This window comes from Sinocyclocheilus rhinocerous, unplaced genomic scaffold (assembly GCF_001515625.1).
Source record: "Sinocyclocheilus rhinocerous isolate Xijiao unplaced genomic scaffold, SAMN03320098_v1.1 scaffold677, whole genome shotgun sequence".
Taxonomy (NCBI): Eukaryota; Metazoa; Chordata; class Actinopteri; order Cypriniformes; family Cyprinidae; genus Sinocyclocheilus; species Sinocyclocheilus rhinocerous.
Window position 1 is genome coordinate 1,962,080 of NW_015633185.1, and position 25,486 is coordinate 1,987,565.

General features: G+C 36.4%; 1 protein-coding gene and 1 pseudogene across 1 annotated transcript; one reads left to right on the forward strand and one right to left on the reverse strand.

Moving 5' to 3' along the window:
* LOC107743561 (protein FAM35A-like) overlaps positions 1-8,068 on the reverse strand; it is a 10,000-nt pseudogene extending 1,932 nt beyond the window's left edge.
* Positions 8,069-8,210: 142 nt separating this feature from the next.
* Positions 8,211-21,643, forward strand: LOC107743560 (glutamate dehydrogenase, mitochondrial-like). The gene is made up of 13 exons (XM_016556836.1): positions 8,211-8,636; positions 12,870-12,950; positions 13,041-13,096; positions 14,537-14,600; positions 15,433-15,527; positions 16,905-17,084; positions 18,243-18,380; positions 18,542-18,679; positions 18,798-18,878; positions 19,162-19,285; positions 19,943-20,034; positions 20,138-20,200; positions 20,779-21,643. Exons 1-13 carry the CDS (start codon positions 8,234-8,236, stop codon positions 20,896-20,898), a joined length of 1,635 nt encoding a protein of 544 aa, XP_016412322.1. The 5' UTR covers positions 8,211-8,233; the 3' UTR covers positions 20,899-21,643.
* Positions 21,644-25,486: the final 3,843 nt, after the last annotated feature.

Sequence of the window (25,486 nt, forward strand, 5' to 3'; positions counted from 1 at the left end):
TATATATATATATATATATACAGTATATATATATATATATATATATATAAAAACTCAAATTCCAATGCTTTATTACAGTGGTTCTCAACCTTGATTGATTTCAGTTTGCACTTTTGTTTTAAGTGTTAGCATTTTTAATATATACATATATACATTAACACTTGACATAATATACATTATGTCAATATATATTAACATTTATCTATTTTAATATAATAATAATAATAATAATAACAATGTGTTAATTTTAATATTTAAATAATATATTAAATAAATGTTAAGTCATCCTGTGGCCACTTTGGAAGTTTCCTGAGGCCCCCTACTGGGTCCTGGCCCTCTGGTTGAATCACTGAATTATAAAACACCTTTGTTCCTCTCCAAACGCTGCAGCCAAGAGAGAGTAGCTCCCCAAAGTATAACAGCACCTTGGTGGCCATCTCCTTGCTCCACATTCAAAATGGCTTTTAGTACACCACCTGATCTGGATATCCCCTCTGCTTCATCACGCCAAGCTAAAATCAAGCAAAACAGCATTATGTCACAAAAATGTCTTCTAGTTGCCTTTGAAATTCCTTTAGTATGTGAAGTGAATGTGAAGCACAAGGCACATATAAGTCAATTTATTAACGATTCTGATTGGTTAATTGTGTCATCCAGTGGTCTGACAATTTCTTGTACATCAGACTGCTCACCTGGGTAATTGAAACCGGTGCTACTTTCATGTTATCACATCGCTATATCATCTGAAACATGGGATTATAATGCAGTTCTATACCTGTGATTAATTTCCAGTGTTTAACCCTAAGCAGAGCATGAACCAATGTGTCAGGACGTAATGCTCCGAGGCGGATGAAGAGAATAGAGTGCAAATCCTGAGGCTTGTGAGGAGGCAGAGACACCAACAGGGGGCGCTTCTCACACAGATGAGTGCACAGCGTTCTCAATTTATGACAGTTCAAATTCTGTGGGGCTAGACAAGATCAACATTAGAACAGCAGGAAACGACCTATACAGTCAATAACTTAATAATGTACAATTTAAATGTAAACAGGCATTGCAATGTGACATCTATACCTTTAACTTGGCAAAATGCTTAGGTTAAGCCTCAGTAGCAATTACGTTTCTGTTACCTAGTGGAGTACGTTCCCTTGTGACCTGTCCCAAATTCAGCAGCTTACTGGTGAAGGACAACTGCAGGACAGTCTCAGTCTTCCACTTGTCTATGTGCACTGTCACATCTGCCAAAGCAAAGACAGAAAGATAACCGTGAGTGAAGCATACAGGACATTTCATTAGACTGCATATCTCACACGTGGTTTTTCAACAACACATCCATTTAGACCACTTTATTTTAAGAAGATTCACTGTTGTTCTAGATATACTGGTTAAGTGAGCTTCGCTGAACTGATCCGCCATTTGTTGAACTGACAGGTCATGATTTCTGAGGATTGTCCTGAATCCGTGTATCATTCGATCATTCGTTTTTTTGATTTAATATTGAAAGTAGAAAAATTAGAAAACGGCTCCTTTTTCGTTTTTTCGTTTTTTTCCAAAAAACGAAAAACGAGAATTCAGCTTAAATTTTCGTTCAGGGGTAGAAAAATGAATAAACAGCTGGAATATTCGATTTCTACATGTGGGCGGGAATTAAACACCCCTTTCTTTATTCATTTTTCCACCAATTTTTTTGAAAAAAAAAACAAAAAAACGAAAAAGGAGCCGTTTTCTCATTTTTCTATTTTCAATATTAAATCAAAAATCGAATGATACACGGATTGTCCTGATATTCTTGTTTTGTTACTTAGTTGTACATTTCCTATGTTCACACCCATCCCATTGAAAAAGATTCATTCAAATGCATGTTTAAAATACATTCCTGCAAATACAGTGAACACTACTGTTTTTTTAAGTTATGAAGTAACATGCTGCATGACAAAACCTTTTGATCATGATTTTTAAATAGATGATGTGATCTATATAATTCTGAATTTCAGAGTATACTGTATATAGGTTTTTGAAAGAAGTCTCTTATACAGTAAAATAAAATACTGTAAAATATTACAATTTAAAATAACTGTTTTCTATTTTAATATAAATGTAATTTATTCCTATGATGGCACAACTGAATTTTCAGCAGCCATTACTCCCGTCTTTAGTGTCACATGATCCTTCAGAAATCATTATAATATGCTGATTTGGTGCTCAAGAATCATATCTTATTATCAATGTTGAAAACTTTGCTGCTTATTATTTTTAGTTAAATAGTTAAATATATGACATTTTAAAATTTTTTCAGGTTTATTGATAAATAAAGTTGAAAAGAACAGACTTAATTTGAAACAGAAATATTTTGTAACATTATAAATGTCTTTACTGTCACTTTGATCAGTTTATTGCATCCTTACTGAAAAAAAGTATTAATTTCTTAAAAACAAAACAAACAAAATCTTACTCAAACAAAATCTTACTGGCCCCAAACTTTTGGGTGGTAGCGTATATATATATTTTGTTATATTATGAGAACGTGAGTAAACATCTGAGTATAAGTCAAATCATAACTTAATTAGCCAATAAACCTGACTTCTGAATTATTCTGAAAGATTGTATTTAATGAGAGATTGCACAGTATTTCATATCATAAACATTTGTGAATTAACATAAATTCAGATTTTCTGCATTTGGTAATTTTAAGATCAACATTTGCCCAACACAATATAAAAAGTGTTCATTTATAGATCTAATGAGGGTCTCAGTGGTTTCACCTGTAATTAGCAGAATATCTCCTGGAAAAACTGTCAGAGCCCAGAAAGCTGCTGTCCTCCATAGCACCACCTTCATCTCCACATCTGATTGGTCTGTGACAATCAGTGTTGCTAGAGGCACACTGGTTCCAGCTGAAGCTCCAGTTTTCACTTTGACCTCTTTTAAGTGGCATGGATGCACCACAGCAACCAAGATGGCGTATCGTACACCATGAGTCTTACACCTGGCCAGCAGGGTTGAAGGACCACAGAGGGGGGCAGCAGTAGTTCTTGCCCTCTGCTCTGTTGTTTCTTTAGTTTTACTTACAGACTGAGACAACTTCATCCTTTTAGAAGTAGTGGGACTAGGTGAAGTCTGTTCAAATGTAGTTGGTGAGTCAATAATAAGCCCAACTTCCTCGTGATCCACAGGTTTTTCAGCCATAGCATTACCCTGAGAGCAGAGGATGCCGTCAGGTGTGACTTCAAGAATCACCCCTCTCTCTCCTGCTGTCTTTGGCTTAGACTCTCATTATGCCACTCTCCTGAGCTTTGCAAGGTTCCCCCCAAGCCCCTCTCTTCAGGGCTGACCACAGGACTGTACAACTCTGGGGAACTTATAGAGGCTGAGGGCGTTTGTTTGGGAGGGGTGTGTGGAGAACCAAAAAGAAAGTCTTCAAGAAAATCAGAAGTTTGACATCGGGACACTCTACCTCGAAGAAGCAAGGCTTGGGACTTTGTCCATGTACTCAGATACTCAGTCTCTGTTGAAACAGGCGAGGTAGGCCTTCCATCTCTGCCATGTCTATTTAAACTATGTGAGGAGAAGCAACTATCTAGGTATTCTGTCACTAATACAGGACACAACTCCTCTTCTTCAACAGACTTTTCCTTGGATTGAGAGCACTGGCAGCCCGATGGAGTACTATTATCCTGTGATGTTTCCGTTCTGTCCTTTGTACTCTCAGGTGCTCTCTCAGAGGTAACTGCAGATTGTGCTCTTCCACTAACCATCGTACCGCATGCATCATCTGTTTGGGCTTCTCTAATGGTGTCCTTGGGAATCAACCTGCCTTGACTCCAAGTGAGGTCCATAGTCTTCCAGTGTGGGGCTGGTCTCTCCTGCACCTCTTCAGCGAGTGCTTGGGGACATGGGGCACCCAAAAAAACATGAATCTTTGGTTTGTTTGCCATTTTCCTGTCCTTAAGTTGGACTGATATTGGGCCAGTCATAAGATTGCCAGATTAAAGAGGCCATCTGTAGGAAAACAGAAATGCATACTGTTAGTTAAAACAAATAGACAAAAGTTCACATAATTATTAAAGGCATGCTCAGCCAAAAATTTAATCATTTACTCACCCTCATGACTTTCTTCTGCGGAAGACAAAAGAAGATATTTTGAAGAACGTTTCAAATGTTTTTGTCCACACAATGAAAGTCAATGGTGTCCAAAACAACACAAGATCCAGCTGATTTTCATGTATGAATAAAGGAACATGCATGGAAAAACCTTTTTCAAAATATCTTCTTTTGTCTTCCACAAAATAAAATAAGTCACACAGGTTAGGAACGACATGAGTGGGTGATGATGACAACATTTTCAATTTTGGGCAAACTATCCCCAGTGTTGTCCCCAGTGTTTACAAAAACTCAACTAAAACGATTAAAATACAAAATCATTTTCATTCATTGGAATAAAGCTGAAATTAAATAAAAATATTACATGAAAAACAAAAATGAAATAAATTTAGGTTTAAGTACTAAAATGACTAAAACTGAAATAAAAATAAAGCTGAACAGAAATATTAAAAAACAATATTATTAAAATAAAAACCTACTAAAAATGTCAAAAGCACAAAAATTACTAAAATAAAGTAAAAGTAAAATGAAAACTGAACATACAAAAATAAAAGCTAATTAAAATTTTTTTAATAATATTGAGAGTATATAAAGAATAAAACTACACTATCCCTTTAAATATGATCAAAAACCAAATATATATCTACACACAGTTACTAAATTATGGTAAATTACAGTAAAGAAGAACTCCAAGCAAGGTCAATGAGGAAGAAAAGCAGGAATACACTGAAAAACCTTCACAGCTGGTGAGAATAACTGAGAGCATTTTAATGTGTCTGTGCAAGTGTGCATTCCTCAGATCAGTTGTTTTCACTTAGCAAAAGAAGAAAAACAGCATTTTAATGAGTGACTCTCCAGAACTTCACCAACCAGATGATGGGTGTAGACACCACATGAGCCAATAACAGAGCAGCACAGGTTCTTTTAAACTACAGTGTGATTTATTGCAGGCAGAATTTGTAGACTGAGATGGAGGTATGGAGGGGTGGTACTGTCGAAGAAAGAGGACTTAAAGCAGAAAGATTTTCTTGCTTTATCTGATTCTCACATGTATTCAAGGTGTATGGGGGAAAAATGTTATTACTTTTTTTTTTACTTACACCATCAAATGAAACTTTTCTTGAAAATGGTAAAAAATGTTTTTCAAAGCCATGTGAAACCAACATGAATAAAAAAAAAAAAAGAGTACATTTCGAAGAACTTATCACATGTGTCTTATTTATTTTTTATTATTATAATTATGGACACTCTTACTGTATGTCACTGACACAGAGGTCATGGCATCTTGTACAAATAGTAAGTAACACCATTTTTAATATAGCAATAGCATAGGGCTGGACGATATGGCCCAAATTGATATCACGATATATTTCTTAATTTCGGTCGATACGATATAATTCCGATATCGATATGAACACTATTTATCTGAAATAGAAATCTTTTGTAACATTATAAATGCCTTTATCATCACTTTTGATCAATTTTAAGCATCCTTGCTAAATAAACTTATTTAAAAGCTTATTTAAAATGCAAACTCATTCTCTGCCAGCAGGAGGCGCGTTTAGAGTGATAAAACTAGCGGTTTCTCCAGTAATGGCTGTAATCAAAGCAGCTCCGCTCATGAACGCTTCTTTATCAGATCAAATGAAAATGCCATCGAAACTTTTCTGAAGACAGTCAATTCCCTTCAGAGATACATTCATATAAAACACCCGCGCCGTGTTATGATTTTGAAACGTGCAGTGCTCATGTTTATTCAACGAAGTCAAACGGCACAAATAAATCAATGTATGGGAAACTGGTAATGTATATCGAAATATCGGAAATGTGTTTAAAAATCATATCACCGTTATTGAAAAAAATTATATCGCGATACATATTGATATTGAATTATTGTCCAGCCCTACAATAGCATATGAAATATAGTAATCCATTGCTGCTGTCCACCTACTATGATTCTCTAAGACAATGGAGACATATTGACACATTGAGACATATCCTGGGAGACTGCAAAAAGCAAGCACAAATCCCTCCCTGGAAAACAATCAAAGAGGCCCTGAAAGAGCTGATCTCCAGAGCAGGATGTATATCAGGCAGGAACAGATTACAGCAGACACAAAGAAGTTATGACATAACTCTGTAACCCCAGGTGAAATAAAGGAGTATATCTGGTTTTGCCACCTTGTAAAGGAAAAATACATATAAGGCACTTTTTAGTGGCATATTTAAGTCATATCTGTTTTTGTGTGCAGAGAGAGAGAGCGAGAGAGAGAGAGAGAGAGCACAGAACACTGGGTCATTGCCCTTGATTATCCTTCTGTGCATGTGCCATAGAAGATAAACAACATTCCACCCCAAAACAAATATATTGCTTTTAATGAACATACTATACTGAACAATTGCTAATACTACAGAAAAAAAGAGAATATTTATTAATATTAAAAATCAATCTAGAAATCCACTCAAATACTTTATGTATTTGAGACTTAACTAATTTGCAGAAAGCCATTAAAATCAGAAACTTCACCTTAATCTCTCTTAATTGCGAGATTTTGACTCTACTAAAGCATAAAAATACCATACATTTGCAGATATTTAAGAAACATGCTAAGTTAACATACTTGTTTATCTGAAAAACAATGTTAGTCAGTTATTCTCCTTTGAAAATGTGCGTTCTGGTCCGGAATACCGGGGTGCGTCCGAAATCGCATACTGCTTAGTAGGTACTACATTTGAATTTGAACGTACTACTCGACCGTTAAAAAAGTACGTTCTATATAGTATGAATGAGAGTAGTATGAATGGAATTCGGACGTATTACATCCGCCATATTGATGTTGTCACGTGACATGTGTCTTCACGACAGCGCCGAAATTTAAAGAGCCCTCACTACTGCGCGAACATCAATGTTTCACGTAATTCTTACCGCTTTCATCGGCGTTTTAACGTTGATTGGATCAACAGCTCAGAGGAGGCGTCGATCCGCTGCTCGCAGATCACGCCTTCGTCGACAGCTTGTAAATCATTTATCAAATAAGGTAAGTACAATCACCTATTTAGCTAGCAAATATTACCTCAGAATAAAAAGTCATGTCTGTGAACACCATGACAGAGGCTCATTTGGAGCAACGAAATAAAGTAATTTATTGTTATAAATAAATGCATAAAAATACACAGGACAAACAAAAGACATGAATCAATGAATAAACTTGAATGAATACATAATACACAATTGGATAAATAGAGAGAGAGAGGGTGGCGGAAAATACAGCGTATTTCATTTCATTCATCGTCAAGTGCGCTCGTACCTGTTGGTGTCGTCAATCTGGCAACCTGCGTTTGCGTCAAGTCTGAGAAGGAGGGGCCGGGTGAAAAAAACCCTGCAATACCTAGTTCAACCACTCGGTGTCAATCCTACATACAGCACCTTTAATGTAGTGTAAATCGCAAATCTTATTTTATTCATAAATATTAGACCACCATGCCAAAAAAGAAACTCCAGAGGGAATCATGGCTCAAAATGCAAATTCTCTTCTGGGTTTTAGGACACTACAAAATAAACAGCTCTAGAAATACTGGCATAGGCCTATACATTTCTTTCAAAGTAGTTCTTTCAAAGTTAAGTCTGTTTTGAAAGCCCTTTTCAAGTGGCATTCCTTTCACACACAACACACAAAAAAAAATCTCTTTCACAATTTCTTAAATCCACTTCTAGTCTGTAGTAAAATACTATGACAATTACAGTAGGCTACATACATAGTACCTCAAAGAACACCCCCCCCCTCAAAAAAAATTTTTTTAAACGTTTTTAAAGAGGTATTACATAAGTTTAGCCAAAATATTTATTTCATAGACAGCAGCATCTTTAATACTTGTTAATATTTTTTCAAAGCGCAGTGTTTGCTTACGAGTTCCTGCTCTCTGAGCGCCTCCCAGTTTGAGGTGGAGACCCACGGCACGCCTGCCGCTTAAAACAACTCACAAACAGTTCTCAAGCGGACACTTTGTTGAGTGGGGAAAAAAGGAGGAGCTGTGGTGTCCGTCTATTCACCCCGTCCCACCCTTTGACACCTTCTGTCTTAGTTTTTTCTCTCTTTGTTAATACTGTTAGTTAGTAGGTTAGTTCAAAATCATGTATAGATATCTGGGAGAGCTCGTCACCCGCGCAGCCGCCAGCAGCGCGCTGGCCTCGGGATGCGTTGACTCCGCTTTGCCTGCTTCCGCGACTCTCATGCGGATCCGCCGTTACAGCGAAGCCGTGGGAGAGAAAGACGATGACCCGAACTTCTTTAGGATGGTCGAGGGTTTCTTCGACCGCGGAGCTTCTATCGTGGAGGACAAACTCGTGCACGATCTCAAGACGAGAGAAACGCCCGAGCAGAAGAGACACCGAGTCCGGGGGATCCTCAAGATCATCAAGCCCTGCAATCACGTCCTGTCCGTGTCATTCCCCATCAAGAGAGACAACGGGGAGTGGGAGATGATCGAGGCCTATAGAGCTCAACACAGTCAGCACAGGACCCCGTGCAAAGGAGGCAAGTTCATGCATTATTTACACAGGCGTTAATAGGAAGCAGTCGCGCTCTCGAGAGAAAACAGATGCAAACTAAAACACATCTCACTTACCCGTCAAAGCATCTTCTGAAGTTTACTTTGTAATGACGTGTTTCTGCGTGTGTCCAACACATTTATTTACACGCTTTGTCTTTAAAATTTGACAGAGTGCTAAATGATAGGCCTTGCGTGTTATGAACTTGGAAAACAAAATCCCATATCGCGGTTGCGCAGCAGCGACACTCTGCGACTCTTGGCGTGCAAGCGTTACTGACACGGAGTTTTAAGCTTCACAATAAAACCAATGTGCAGCGTACTGTAGCTGGTAATAAAACGGCTAATATTTAGGTGTTATATCAGAATAAACTGGTTTCGTTTATTTATCTGGTCCAAACCTGTCATTAGCTGGTCTAATGTGTACATTAGGTAGTCTAAGATGGTCACTAGCCGGTTTGTTGTAGCATATGACCAGCTTGTGTCCATCTTAGACCAGATAGAAACCCAGGGCCGTTTCTAGCCAATTTGACGCCCTAGGCGAAATCCCTATTGCCCTATATATATATATAATTCTTTTCAGACACCAGTTGCTCGTCACATTCAAATTGGTTGTCATAGTAACGACACTAATTTGTGGAGATTCAGTGCATTGAGTTCCACAAATCTGAATGCATTATTTGTAAATTGACTGTTAAGATAAACATTTTGCACAATTTAGTATCTGTAATATCATTGTGTTGCCACTAGATGCCTGTATAGCCCTATGTAACAATCCCTAGTGGCTAAGACATTGCACATAATTTACACATAAATCACACATAAATTAATTTTATTACATTTTGATTTGGATACTATATACTATACTACTACATATTGTTTAGATATTATCAATGGCTACTTTTTTGTCTTTATCTGTTTTTTGTTCAATTTTTTTGTTGTTGTTTCTTGAAACATTGATTTAAAGTGTCAGTTATTGCATTATTATTTCAGTCAAACCCTTTGTTACCCCAAACTACATATAAAAGCTTTATCAGTGGCATAAAAGTAACCAATGCAGCTACTTAATCATTTGCTACTCGTTAATGCGTTAACTTCCCCTTTAAATAACGTGACACTCTGTCCTCTATGACGCTGCTCCCATTAAGCGCTGTTGGAAGTGAATGAATTGATTCAGCATTTCGACACCTCCGTAAGGATGCATTTAACTCGACAAAGTGGTCTAATAAAGGATGTATTGATCTCGTGAATTAGCGAATTTTACTATACAAATATTTTGTAATTGGATGTTTAAGTTTATATGGGAATATATTACATGACACGCTGATCCTTTAACAATGCATTGGCGCAAAAAACGCACACCTTTTGGACAAATGTGCCACAAATACTGCCTAAACAAAATACAGATTTTGTGCACTTTATTTGCTGTACCAATATTTTAAATTGGCCTTTGAACTTAGCTTTATTGCATGGCAAAAAAAAGTGTTACCTTGCCAAAGCACTGACAGAGCCCACTGATCTAATGGCGTTGTTGAGCGCTCCAAATGCAAACTTTGCATGCAACAGTCAGGCAGCAATTGACAGCACTCTGATCTAGTGGCATACAGGCATCGTCAGATTGACAGTACTCTAGCCCAATAATGTTGGGGGATCCAGTGGGGGCGGCAGTCATATTTCAGGGTGACCGTGCCACTCTTTATCACAACCCTGCTAAAAGTGCCAGTACGTGCGCTCATTGGCGCCCCTTCAGCTGGTGGCGCCCTAGGCGACCGCCTAGCTCGCCTATGCCTAGAAACGGCCCTGTAAGAAACCAACTAGTTTGATCACCTTAAGCTGGTACGACCAGTTGGTTTCTGGTACAAGATGTTATACAAGCTAATGACCAACTTAGACCAGCTGAAATCCATCTGCATGTTCCAAAATACAGATTATCTTTGCAGAGATATTTGTGTACTTTTTGGAAGTTGTGAACTCCTTTATTATCAATGGAATGTGCTTGTGTAAGAGCTGTTTGCCATTACATTTTGCTTCCTCAGGTCTGACTGTACCTTTATTAGGGAAGGTAGGTGGAAGCCCCCCAGAGCAGTTCAATCTCTGCAGTTTCCTCGAATAGAACTCCATCCTATCAGCATTTTCAGACTGTTTCCCCCTTTTTAAAACTACGACAACTGTAGAAAGAACAATAATATAACTTGCATCCCATGTACTTTAACCTCCATTTTAAGTGGTCTAAATTGCAGATGAGTTAGGCTAAACTGATCAACAAAGTTTTGAAGGAGATCTTATAATGTACACTGCCTGATCTTCTATTGAGTAGATTCAATGGGAGCTTTCAGTGAGACAGTCACTGAACTGATGTCTAGACTTTAAACTGTTAAGTTTATAAATTAGTTTAGTCAATGATTTTACATTGAGGTCTAGTAACCGGATAACAAGATAACACATCACGTGTTTTTGCACCTTGTGTGCTGGGAAGTCTCTGATTAAGCTAATGGATAAGAGCCCTCAAAATCAGTTTTCATGAGGGAAGAGCTCAAAGTTGGCTCTTTCCTTCTCAGAAAAAAAGTTTATAGCTGTAATTTATCCTATACTGTTTTTTACTATTGGCTTATATAGGGGTATAGGAAACTAGGTAAAGAATAATATAACCTGCAATCTTATTCAGATATTTGATTAAAAATGCAAGAAATGAAGAAAAAACATTTCATATAATAGGTAAAAGGATGCAGACTTTGTTTGGACTCACTGAATATATATAGTAGTACATACTCATTCAACCAGATGCATACTGAAGAACCAACAAAACAGGCTTTTGAAAACAATTAAAGTTTCCTTACTCACTTAGTCACCAATAAACTCAGCAAGGAGACTGTTCTTTAAAGGCATAGTTCACCCAAAAGTGAAAATATTGTTATCATTTTTGTTATTGTATTCAACCTCAAGTTATTCTAAACCTGTATGAGGTTCTTTCTTCTGTTGAGCACAAAAAAAATATTTTGAAGAATGTTGGTAACCAGACAGGGAGTTGCTAGTACTCACTGACTTTCATAGTATTTTTTCCATACAATGGATGTCACTGGCTACCATCAACTTTTGAGAGTGAATAAATAATGACAAAAAAAAAAACATTTTTGTGTGAACTATCCCCTTAAATCTGCACGAATAACTTTATTTGATGTTAGTAGTAATTTGAAATGAATTACTAGCTCATCATCCATGAATTTAAAGGGGTCATATGATGCGATTTCATTTTTTCCTTTCTCTTTAGAGTGTTACAAGCTCTTGGTGCCCAGTGCTGTCCAAGCAGTGCTTTTGAGGCCGACTGAAAACAGAGATGTTTAGTTTGGGGTAGTCACATTGGCTTTAACCACACCCAGTCTGGGCCCTGCCTAGATTCTCTTCCCTTGTATTTCAGTGGAGAGAGTGAGTCATCACGGTGGTTGGTTTACTGCCTGTTCAGCCACACAAAATTTCCCCTCTCAGAACTGTAGACCTGGGCCCGTATTCACAAAACATTTTATCTTACCACTAAAAGTTCTCCTGAATAGCAGTAAAAGTTTTTAGTTAAGAGTTTTCTCTTAAAACCTATTCACAAAGCTGCTGAGACAAACATTTACTAAGGAACTGTCATTCCACAGATTTAGGAGCTAGTTTTAGTGCTAAAACGCTTTGTGAAACTCTTTTAGGAGTCCTAAATTTAGGACTGACATGGCCATTATTTTTAAGATTTTCTCCTAAATCAGTGAGTTATGAGCTACTTTTAGCCTTAAGATGTTTTGTGGATATGGGCCCTGTTTTTATTTTATTTTTTTGTGCAAGGGCGTTAGAGCAATTGAATTTTCCAGACGTCCTACTCTAAACAGCATATTAGTCTGGATCATCAATGATATTTTAACTGATAGACAAGGCCCACTTTTGCAGTGGGCAAATATTTGCCAGCTTTCATTCTATTATTTATTCTTTTTTTCCCCAAGAGCTTTCAAACGCCCTAAAGTGTCGAATTATATAAGCACTCAAGTAATATAAAAGGTTATCAAAGTGTTGTAGTCTGTAAGCTTTAATCGATATAGAATATCCTGTCTTAGCATCATAAAACAAATTAAAACAAAGGCTATAATGCATGTGATTTATTTTGATGCTTGTTTAATGACTTGAGTGATCTACAGATATTATTTGCTTAGACCTAAAGTCTGATGAGGACACTGCTTCTGCTTCTCCAGGTATCCGTTACAGCACAGAGGTGTCAGTAGATGAGGTGAAAGCCCTTGCCTCACTAATGACATACAAATGTGCAGTTGTAGGTAAGTGCTTAAATTTATTTGTGTAAATTTATTTGGTTGTGGTTGTTAGTATGAACATTTAATCATTCACATGAACTGTGCTCTCAACAGATGTGCCTTTTGGAGGAGCTAAAGCGGGGGTGAAAATTAACCCAAAGAATTACTCCGTGAGTGTTTTCTTCATATTCTCTGACTAAATATAATTTTGGAAGATGGTAAGAGACATTAACTTCAGATGCAGGGCTCTACGCTTACTTTTCTTTTTAGGAGCACTAACTTAAAAAATTTAGGAGCACGTTAAAAATTTTAGGAGCACCTTCTAATCAATAATCCTTTCATTCGAACGGCTGATTCATTCAGGAATGATTCAAGTGATTGTCTTTATGAATGGGTAATCATGAATCACTGACTCACTAGAATCGTTTAAAAACACCCGTTCATTCATAAACGAAACACCGCTGTGTTTGAATGGAGATGCGCAGCGGCTCCGCTGTGTCTTTGTTTTAAACTATTTTCGACGACGAAATAGAGCAAAATCAGACAATAGTGTTCTGATTCATTCAGGAATGAAGCAAGTTGACTGTCTTTATGAATGGGTAATCATGAATCACTGACTCACTAGATTCGTTCAGAAACGCACTTTCATTCATAAACGAGCGAAACACCGGTTTGAATGGAGATGCGCAGCGGCTCCGCTGTGTCTTTGTTTTAAACTATTTTCGACGACGTAACAGAGCAAAATCAGACAATAGTGTTATAGTCAGACAATGTAAGTCACTTAATATTAAATTCTTGTTTATTGAACTCTTGTATTAAATCAGTATCACATTTACAAACTCCCTTAAAAATCATTAAAATCTGTCACTCATGGTTCATCGCGAGCTCACATTTATAATCAACGAAGCTCTCTCTACACTGCGCAATGAATCTCTTATTTACACCCTGTATTCATCTACATCTATATATGTGATACATTACTCGACGCTGCAAAAACACGTAGAAACCATTGAAGCTCCCCTGAGCGCAATCACAAGTATGATTATGATCGGGTCCGTCGCACTGGTGCTCCTAAAACATTTTTCATAGTCGCACGCAGTAGTTTTCAGTCGCAAATGGTCGCACTGTAGAGCCCTGATATTATGACTCTAATAATAAATGCTCTTGCAGATGAATGTCTAGATATGTATATAGAGTCTGTCCCCTTTAGATGATGTTGCATATTTTATGACATTGTTCTAAAAAAAAAAAAAAGCAGTAAGATGTAGTGTTTTCACTAAACACAGATATTGCTATTATTGCACAGCTATTCAGAAACTCTAGAACCAACCAGGTTCAGGATGTTGTTTATTTCATGACTCGTAAAGTGAAATCCTACAGGGTTTAATGTCTGTTAAGGAGACCGTTTGTGACTGTTCTTTATTTGTTTGTATTGTATCATTGGTTGATTAAACATGCTATTTTGAGTTTAGCGTTCAGATGACCGACTCCCCATCTACAGCCGAAACAATGAATGCTCAAGCATTGCTTTCTTAATGTATACTTCCATATTGTTAATCACATTATAGTCACTGATGTCCTGCCATTTTTTTTTTGTTTTCCTTACTCAGGACACAGAACTGGAGAAGATTACAAGAAGGTTTACTATTGAGTTGGCTAAAAAGGGCTTCATTGGTAAGTTATGAGCATGCACAAACTGAATCTGCTCCCGAGTTCTGCAAAAGCTCAGCAGAATCGAAATGCCCATCATGCACAAAAGTCTATGCATCCCTCATTCCTTGTGGATGTTTCTGGAATAATTTTCACAATTATGCACTCATCTACCAATAAAAGCATAGTCCTCTGTTTAACACATTTTAAGATTCAGTAAAATTCTGCAGAATGTCCCCTAGTATGAGTGCTGAAAATGCTAAATAAGTCTGCTAATTATGAGGCAGTGCATGTTACAGTAAAGTTTTGTTTTATATTTATAATGTATTTATAGTAATCAGTAGTTTATCAATATTTGTTGATCCCAAATGACATCTGTTTAGCATATTTTACTATTTAGACTAGAATAAAACAGGAATTGTACGGAAGATTAAACCACAACACAATAACACTCAGGAACAATAGTCAGGTAATGCTTAGCATCAGATGGCACAGTAAAGATTAACAGTCAGCCTGTAATTGACACCACTTCTACATTACAAGTTATTTAACCTGTAGCCCAAAAGCCTAGATAAGCTGTATTCATATTACAGTAGTTCAAAGAGCTTGTAAAAGAGCCAACTTTCCTTAGGTAGTTGGTGTTTTTGAGTGCAGGATTCCCACATTGCTCTCTGTCAGTGTAGCTTCTCTCAAAATACTGTGCAGTGACGCAGTAGCCATAATGTCTTATGAATATATTATCACAGAGGTTTTTATGATTGACATTAACTGTGTCGAGATATTTGAGTTAAATAAATGAGTCATGGCCATGGGAAGGGAAGATCAGTAGCACACTCATTTCTGTTTCCTGTGTCAGGGCCTGGCATTGACGTCCCCGCACCGGACATGAGCACTGGAGAAAGGGAAATGTCCTGGATCGCTGACACATATGCTAACACAATGGGCCATCATGTAAGTTGAAGAACCTGGCCAAGTGTTCATATAGTTTACAACAGGTTTGCTTTAGCAAAATGTATAAGAAAACAATTGTATTGTTTGGCATGCTACATTATTGTTACAGATCATGCCACTGACATCACATGCAAGCAGTGATATTTGAATTGATGCTGATAGATTTCTTCAGTTTTTTTATTTAATATGCCTGCTGAATAATCAGCACGATAAGAATGTAGACGTCCCATAGCATATAGCGAAAGCCCATAAAGTTCTTGAATTTATCTTCACACTGTAGTTACATTGTTATTTCTGATAACCAGAGGTATCTGTTTAAGAGAGAGTTTATTTTAAGATAAATGTACTTATACATTATTTCATTCTTGTTTTATTTTTTAACTATTGTTCTCTTGATTTAAAGCACTGGTTAACTGTGTTGTCATGGTAGTGGATCAAATGCATTCTGAATTTCTCAATTTAGCCATATTATAATTTAAGCTATAGTTGTTTTATCTATTTTTAGTATTCGAAATACATTTAGCAGCAATGATGTTGTTGTAATATTTGCAGTTGTATTCTTTCTTAAATCTCTTTGCTTAGTGAATGGTTATTAGTCTTGTTTGCCATGCATATATTTAACTATATATATATAATTTTTGTTTTTTAAATCTATATATTTAAGCCATCTTACACGTTGATGCTTTTGTCTAGCTGACTGTAAACAAGACATACTTACTTTGGTTTTCTAAAAGTAAGCTCAAAATTAAACTTACTCAAAAAGTTAACACTCTTTTGCTGCCTTGCAAACACTTCCTTCAGGAAATTCAGATCTAGTTTCTCCCAAAGACACATTTCATAGCATAATATCGTAGATAAATAAGCGCATACAGAAAATTTGATGCGTACATTACCTTGAAATGGTGCAGTGATTTCTGTTAAGCTTTTACATATGTTGTAGCTATGTTGAAAAATCACACAGGATATCTGTAAGAACTAGCAAACAGATTGTGGCTGTGTTGGTGACTCAGTGCCCAGAGCCTTTACTGTCCCTGACAAAGAGCGTGGTGTTTATAGGACCAAGAGAACAAAGCGCCCCTGTGTTTTTCCACCCTCTCCTGACAGACTCCTTCAATACAGTCTGTCCTCCCATGGCAGTCATTTGCTTTGTCTAGGTAGCCACGATGTTCTGTTCTGTTTGCGAGCTGCCCTGTAGCGTGATAAATGAAAGGACATGAGAGATACCTTACACTGAATACTCATATCGCTAGTAATCACCAGCTTCTAACACTAAAGATATCATAGCTTTGCGCATCATAATAAGCATTACAGTTTAGATTTTGTTTGAATGCAAACAACATTCTTCTAATGCTTAGAATTATAATTCTTTTTTATCAGGATATCAATGCTCATGCCTGTGTTACCGGTAAGCCCATCAGTCAGGGTGGAATCCATGGGCGTATATCTGCCACTGGCCGTGGTGTCTTCCATGGCATTGAAAACTTTGTTAATGAGGCTGCTTACATGAGCCAGCTGGGCCTGAGCCCGGGGTTTGGAGACAAGACATTTGTCATTCAGGTTTGTGCATGTCAATAACACATAAACCGCACTTCAAGTTTATGACATTATGCTTTGTTTTTTTGTCATATCAAAACAGTTGGATAAAGACTTTTTCTTGTTATGCATTGGTCCAAAATACACTAGTAACTCCAAACTTTGGATTTTTAATATGATATAAGTACTATTGTATATTATTCTGCTTGCATGGTGGAACTTACAGACACTACAGTCCATTATCTCATGACTCTGTGCCAGCAGTTAGTGTACGCTGACACGGATCATTCTGACTTTGCTTATCTAAGGACTTTAAATATTCAGTTGTGTGTTTTTAGATGTCCAGTCAATATTTATAAAGAAAGCTTAAAAGGGTGCGAAACCAGCAAATGTTACATTTCCTACATAAATGATTAAAAACTCATTAATTTTACCATGTGTTGCGACATGTCAGAGAAATAAATATATATTGCAAATATAAGAAGTAATTGGGAGAGGATGTAGGTTTTTTCATGTGGTATATTTACTGGAATAATAATGGAATATTGTGCTTTTTTTCTTCAAAGACAATGCCAAGAGCTAAATTGCTCTTTTTTGCAGCGTGAACATGGTTTAACCCATTTATCTGGTGCTAAATACAAGTAGAAATAAGCCATTTTATTTTATTTATTATTATTATTTGTGTGTGTGTGTGTGTGTGTGTGTGTGTAAGTATATGTAAACATAATTCAAACCAAATAAATTCACTTAAGGTTAGGTAAAATGCCTTAAGATACCTTAAGATAAAATACCTTAAAATACTGAATATATCTTTTTATAGTGAATATATCTTGAATTAAGTTTGTGTACCATTGGTATTTTCCCCCATTTTAAGCATAAATCTAAAAATATAATTAGATTATGATTAAACTATTTGGCAGAAGGGTAAGAAAATGTATGTTAATTCAAGCTATATTCTCTCAAAACAATTCTTATTATCTTTAACTTGAACTTCTGAAGAAAGTCAAGTGTATGTTGTTTTAGTGATATTTTAACTGTGACACTCAAATACTGACTTTATTTTGCAGTGTATTTAGATGTTTAGCAATGTTCCTGCACTAAATCCATCAGTATTCCACATTACCTTCAGCTCCGCTGTCAGTATAAAAAATATTTAATGCATTCTCCCACTTTCTGCTGTAGGGTTTTGGTAATGTGGGCCTGCACTCCATGCGTTACCTGCACCGTTACGGAGCAAAGTGTGTGGGTGTCGGAGAGCTGGATGGAAGCATCTGGAACCCTAACGGCATCGATCCCAAAGAACTGGAAGACTATAAGCTAGTGAGTATGAACCGCGCATTTCCTTTGGAGTGACATTCTGGAGCTTCAGTGCAGTGTAAGAATATTCACTGTAAGGCTGCCACCTTGTGGCCAATTGGCAGTACTACATGTACTATGTTCAAATCTATAATCCAAATGTATCAAATACTCTCGTTTTCCAGGCCAATGGCACTATTGTTGGCTTTCCTAAGGCCACCCCCTATGAAGGCAGCATCTTGGAAGCTGAGTGTGATATTCTGATCCCTGCTGCAAGTGAGAAACAGCTTACAAAGAGAAACGCCAACAATATCAAGGCCAAGGTAAGAGGTCAATAGAATCATTTTAATATGGATGAGTTATTAATTGTATTATGCCACTCCACAGAAGCTGCAATGAGAATCTAAAAAGAAAAATGAGTAACACTTATTATTTTCACAGATCATTGCTGAAGGAGCTAATGGTCCCACTACCCCTGAAGCTGACAAGATATTCCTAGAGAGGAATATCATGGTGATCCCTGTACGTTTTCCAGTCCTAAATGTTATTTGAATGTTAAATCTAAATTTACTAGCCTATTATACTATATTTGATTTATATGCATATATAGGTGATTTGATCTTATTTTGTCTATTACCTTATTTTGATTTTATTTATAGGAGATTTTTATATAGGTTTTATTCTATTATTGTAACAAAATTTGAGTTTTCCCCCCTTTTTTAAACTATTTTTTATCTTGCCTTGAAAATAGCCTTTGATGCTAATAGGATACGAAAAATAAATAATTGTGTATATAAATATATAGGACATGTACCTGAATGCTGGAGGTGTGACAGTCTCCTACTTTGAGTGGCTGAAGAACCTAAACCACGTCAGTTATGGCAGACTGACCTTCAAATACGAAAGGGACTCAAACTACCATCTCCTTAGTAAGTCAAACATTTGTTTCCCAGAAAATGTCATGTGTAGTCATGTAGGAAAACTGCAATGCCTCATACATAGTCAAAGTGTTTGCTTATAAAAAATCTCCCTAGCAATGATATGATTGTTTGCAAATCAATTACCAGTCTTGTTGTTCAGTTGATTTAGTTCTCTGGAAGGACTTGTTTTCCATTTTCTAATTGCTCTAGATTATGTTGGTGGTTCAGGCAGGCTAGAATGGGTCATGTGGTATTTTTGTTCACTCTGTTTATTCTGCTCCCACGAGCAAATATAGTGGGATTGGTGTCCCCTTGAGAGTATCTGGGAATGCTTGCATGTATACACAAAAACACAAACGTGCTCTGTCCTGCCTTTCATCTGACTGGCCTAAAATGACCTCACTTCACTGATAGTCACTCGGTAAACACAGAGGCAGACAGAAATCTCACTGTCATGTGAAAAAGCTGTTGAATGGTGTAAAATTTCATTTTACACTAAAATCATGACCATACTTCATTGCACCCTTTATACAATATTTAACTAAATCCCAGATTTAGGCCTCAGAGAAGTTGTAAGTGAGAATAAGCTTTGTTTTTGACCATTACTATCTTAAATCCATGTCAGTTTGCTCATTCCTAATGGGGATCTACTATGTTGTTTGGCAGTGTCTGTCCAGGAGAGTCTGGAAAGGAAGTTTGGGAAACATGGTGGAGCCATACCTATAGTTCCCACATCGGAATTTCAAGAGAGGATTGCTGTGAGTATAAACGCAGAAGCTCTTGTCACACATAATGTGCATTTTTTAATTGTTTTATATTTGACTACTAGACCTTTATACGCTTGTTTTGCTCATCTGGTAGGGAGCTTCTGAAAAGGACATTGTGCATTCTGGATTGGCTTACACAATGGAGCGATCTGCCAGAGTAAGTAGATATATACTGTAAATATATAATAATCCTTTAAATTGATTTATATAATTATATGCAAATATATATCATGTATTATGCCTTTTTGTTCATGTGTTATTGTTCCTGTCAGTCATTTGTTTTTTAAATTGTAAATGAGATCCAATCCATTAAATGGATTCCTAATCATTCACCACTGCCAAAGATTTGTGGATCATTAAAACCATTAGTTAGAGGATCTTGTTAGTTTAGTATGTTGTTTATTTAAGATTTTTCAGTTTGTTTATAAGCTATTTGATATCCATCTTGGATTCATTTTCTCACTGAGCTTATCTTAGTGTATTCTTATATTGGCTTCTCCACAAAGGACACATGCGATGCTGCCCTAGAATTTGAGTAAAATTAGGTTTTTTTGGAGGCAGCATAATTAAGATTCATTTTAGAATGATTAAGAAGAATGTCTATGATGCCTTAAAATGCCGTCTCGGGAGGCAGCGTACTAGTCTGTGTGTGTTTAGGCTAGTTGATGTATGAAGAGCCTCTGTGATGTAAAGTACTGCTCCGTTTGTTCACATAATTCATCTCTCCTCTTTTAGCAAATCATGCGCACAGCCAACAGGTATAACCTTGGGCTAGACCTGAGGACAGCGGCCTACGTCAACGCCATTGAGAAAGTCTTCAAAGTGTACCATGAGGCTGGCCTTACCTTCACATAGATGGTTGTATTATTTACCCGACTCTATATCTGAGTCTGTTCATCTGCACAGACCCGAGGTATATCACTTAACCCCTCAGCTCCTCACGTTTACATTTTATACGACATGAATATATGTCATATCATTTATGCATGTGATTACCAATAAGCATCTTTAGAATTATCTGGTCTTTTCTAGTTTATCATCCTTTCAAATATTCATGGCTTTTAGAAAAGCTTTAGAGCCAAAGTCTGTTTAATTTTCCACATTTCGCCATGAAACACTGATCAGTTGTACCTTATTTTAAAGCTATTTTGTAATGTTTTCTTCAGGTCACGTGTTAATGAAGTTGCTGCATATTGAAAACACATTAAGCCTTAGAGACACAGCCACACACTGTTGATTCTAATGCCAGTTTCTAGGATTTCTAGTTGGTTACTTTTTTCCCCACCCATTTTGACACAATTATGGTCAAGTGGGAAAGGGATGCAGGATGAATCTCAGGCTTTTTATATCTGTTACCAAAATGTTGCACATAAATATCTGCTTTTGCTGCTCCTTGGAACAGTTTTCAGTGATAACCAAAAGCTTCCTTTGTTTTTTAATTTGTAATTTCTTAATAATATGCAAACGGTAGGGCATATATTTGGGAGCAAATGTTTATTTTCATCGCAATATTAGCATTTAATATGAAACAGCCTTTGGAAAAAAAAGACTTTGTATTGCCTTTTTAAATGGTCTACAATTAATAAAATGTAAATAAAAATTGCAGTGTGTCAGCTGATTTACTGGGTTAATTGTATTTGTACTTTGAAATGTTTTAAAATATTGACCAAAAAAAAGTAATGTGATTATACTCAATGCTCATGTAAGTGGATAAAATGAGACCTTTTTCATTTAGTAATAAAAAGTTTTTTTTTATTCAGCTTTATTCACTCAACATTTATTCAATCACACAGTTTTGAAAACAAAAGCATGCTAACTAAACTTAAGTTATTTAAACAATACCTAATACGAATGTAATAGGCATAATTTCTAGTATTTTTAAAAATAGTTGTACATAAGATATTGCAAAGACATCGGTTTAAAATTATTTACATTAGTAACAAATGACTGTCTTATATTGTTATAGTCCATGACACTTGGAGATTGTGCTGATGTAAGACAGGTCTCCAGCTGAAGAACTCAGCCAAAGAGATTTTTCCTTGTTGTCAGAACATCATTTTTCACAGAACTCATTAGCAAGGTCATCTAGTGCATCGTTGAAACCTAATCAAACACAAAATATTAATATGTTATTATATTTGTACATGGTGGATTTACGTTATTGGAAGACCCATCAGGTTTTGACAGTTTTTTTTTTCTTTGGATGTGTGTGTGTGTGTATGTATTTGTTTATTACTCACTGCTGTCTGCTCCACTGTTGTCTACTGCATTGCTGCCTCCAGCACCAAAGGCTCCACCGCCGCTGTTTTCCCCTGGTCCTTCTGCTTTAAGGAGGCCACCAAATAGTCCACCTCCTGACTTTTCCTTTGGTTTCTTGTCCTTCTCCTCGCTACTTGGGAAAAGACCTCCCATACCCCCGGTCTTATCAGTTTCCTGTTTTTTTCCAGTAAATGTTTCCTTCACTTTTCTTTTAGCTGCAGCAGCTAGGGAAATTTGAAAGCAACATTATATGAAGGTAACACATGGCAGTTTTATAGTCTTTCATATACAGCTCATCTTTCCCATCAGATTTGCCCCAAAATGTTTATTTTTCTTAGATGTCTAAAAAAAAAAAAAAAAAAAACTTGGATAGCGTTACTGGCTCTGAAGGCTCATTCTAACACCATTCCTTATAAGGAGTGGCATGATTACTGGACTGACTGCATTCTCAAAAAATATTTCAACCAGCTCTTTCATAGAGAACAAACTGCAATCAGCAGGCTTAAAACAAGTACAAACTTGAAAGCAGTTAAAACAAGCAACATGGCAATTTGAAAGGGAGGGAAAACAACTTGCTTAATATAATTCAGTTAAATGAGTCATGATATCACATTTCTATTACATATTTAGTTGAGAGTTTGTAAAAAAAGATTAGAAATAAATAATTTAAAAGTTGTTGTCTTCTGTCTTTTTTTAACTATAGCTAAAAGTTAGATTAAATAAATGTTAGTTTACTTTATCCAATATTTTTAGGGAAAATACATAAGCTACTTTATATATAATCTATATAAAATCTCAGAAAAAGTCTCATCTATATATTTTTTAGCCTTGAAGATTAATATACAACTCGAAAACAACTCATAACAACTGGCCAGCTAAACAAGGACACAGAGGGTCTCAGCATAAAAAGTATAAAAACTTTGCACACAACAGTTGCTTTAAGGTTTCTTTAAGCTTCTCAGGCATAAGAACCTCACCTGCTTTGTCCACAGCCTGGTCGACAAATGACTCTGCTGCTTTATTACCCAAAACTCCTGAAAGGAAAGACATGTTTGTAGAGTCCTTAGTTGTTGATGTTTGCAAGAGCGTGTGTATGTGTCAGTGTTTTGAGACAGAAGATTCATGCAGTTTTATTAGGCTGGTGCTCCATCAAAGTACGTCAGGAATGTGTGCTCCTATTGGCTACTTCAGTTTGGGTGGAGTAGAAAGATGTCAATCTTGCTTGACTGGTTTATCTGGTTTCCTGTAACACCATCAGTCAGGGTTTCAGCATAACTCATAATTTGTTAAACAAGAGCATATAGTTATTTAATTATGTAATTTAATTTATTTATTTTATTTTTTATTCTATGTTATTTTATTGTTTAGAGGAAGTTGAGATAGTTTAAGATGGTTAAGAGTCCTTTTGATTCTTGTCCTATTTTACTATTTTATTTTATTTTATTGTTCAGGGGAAGTCGAGACTTTCAGGGATATAGAGGGTTTTGATTGTTGTCGTAATTTTGTTATGGACATTTCTGACATCAGGGGGGTATTCCAAAAAGCAGGTTATGTGACATACCCGGGAATGTTTGAGGATAAGCGAGCGGATAACCTCAGCTTTCGGTTCCAAAATCGGAGGTTACTTTCAGGGTATGTAAGTAACCATAGTAACTTGCTCTCTGAAGATAACCTGCTCCGGAGCAGGTTATGTTCCAGGGTTAGTTCACTTCAGCGCACGTGTGATCTACTGACTAGCCTTCAGTGGGCGTGACAGATAGCGCACAACGTTATATAATATTACAATATGTAATATAGCCTATTATATATATATAGATGGTTACTTACATACCCTGAAAGTAACCTCCGATTTTGGAACCGAAAGCTGAGGTTATCCGCTCGTTTATCCTCAAACATTCCCGGGTATGTCACATAACCTGCTTTTTGGAATACCCCCCTGTTGCATTGTTTATGTTTTGGTGTAAATGACTTTCCTCTGAGCAAGGAATGTGGAAAAAGCTTAATAACTCTCATTTTGAACTCGGATTACACATGCAGATCATGAAACTTAATAAATGTTGACATTCTGCCAGAGGCATAGTGCTTTTCGGTGGTATTGTAATGGCCATATGGGATTTTATATGAATGTGGTAAAGGTTTTGTTTGTTGTTGAGATGCATATTAAATTCTATATGCGGGTGTGCCAGGAACAGGGAGAGGAAGAGCAGGAGGGATGTTCTGATCTCAAGGGGGTGTGCGTCTTGATGCTTTCAATGTTCTTAAATTCGTTTTTTTTTGTTGCTATTTTATGCTTTAAATATTGTGCAAACTAGACTTGTGAATTTTCTTAGCAACATTCTGTTCTAAAAAAAAAAAACAAGGATGAAAAATGAGAATAGATTTATTTTTCACAAAACTGAATTTATTACAGATGGAATATTCAAAAAAAAATCAGCTGCTTTCAGACTTCAAGGGAAACAATGAGTCAGGTAAATTAATATGATCAGTTAAAGTGAAGTTGTGAGGCAGCATGCATGGCTTCCACAAACAAATCATGTAACCTAGCAACTGCTCTGACATCATTTGCAGATTTTGTGAGTTGTTTATGAGTTGCCACTATAAAAAAAAAGGCCGCTATAGCAAATTACATATAAGAGCTTTACTAAAACACCATCACTCTATAACCACACTTTAAGATACTGGAACTGTTTTAACGAGCTATCTTCATGCTTTACGGACATCAGTTGCCCTCTTCTTTGGATTTGAATCTGTGAATCTGACTTTTTCTGCTCCTTGTTTCAAATATCTTCTCAGATACTAACTACATTGAGAGTGTATTTGGACTGGAATATTTTAAATCTTTTCTCACACTGATTGTGTAAAATCACTATCCATCTGACCTCTTTGTTTTGGGTGGAGGAAAACTAGTTTTAGGGCAGGTAAGAAAGACAGACCTTGCCTATAAAATTGTCCAAATCACAAGCACATGCATGTAATATTTGCACAAATTTGATGACGCACTGCTCAGTATATGTGAATATTGCATAGCTAAATAATAGTGTTGTTACATGAGCGTTTTTTTCTTCTTGTGAATAGGATAAGTTTGCATGAAGGAAAGTGGTAAATTGAGTTAAGTAGATGTAGTTTGTGAGGACAAAGCAAGAGAGACAGGTGGGTGTCTTTTTAAAAAAAAAATTTTTTTTTA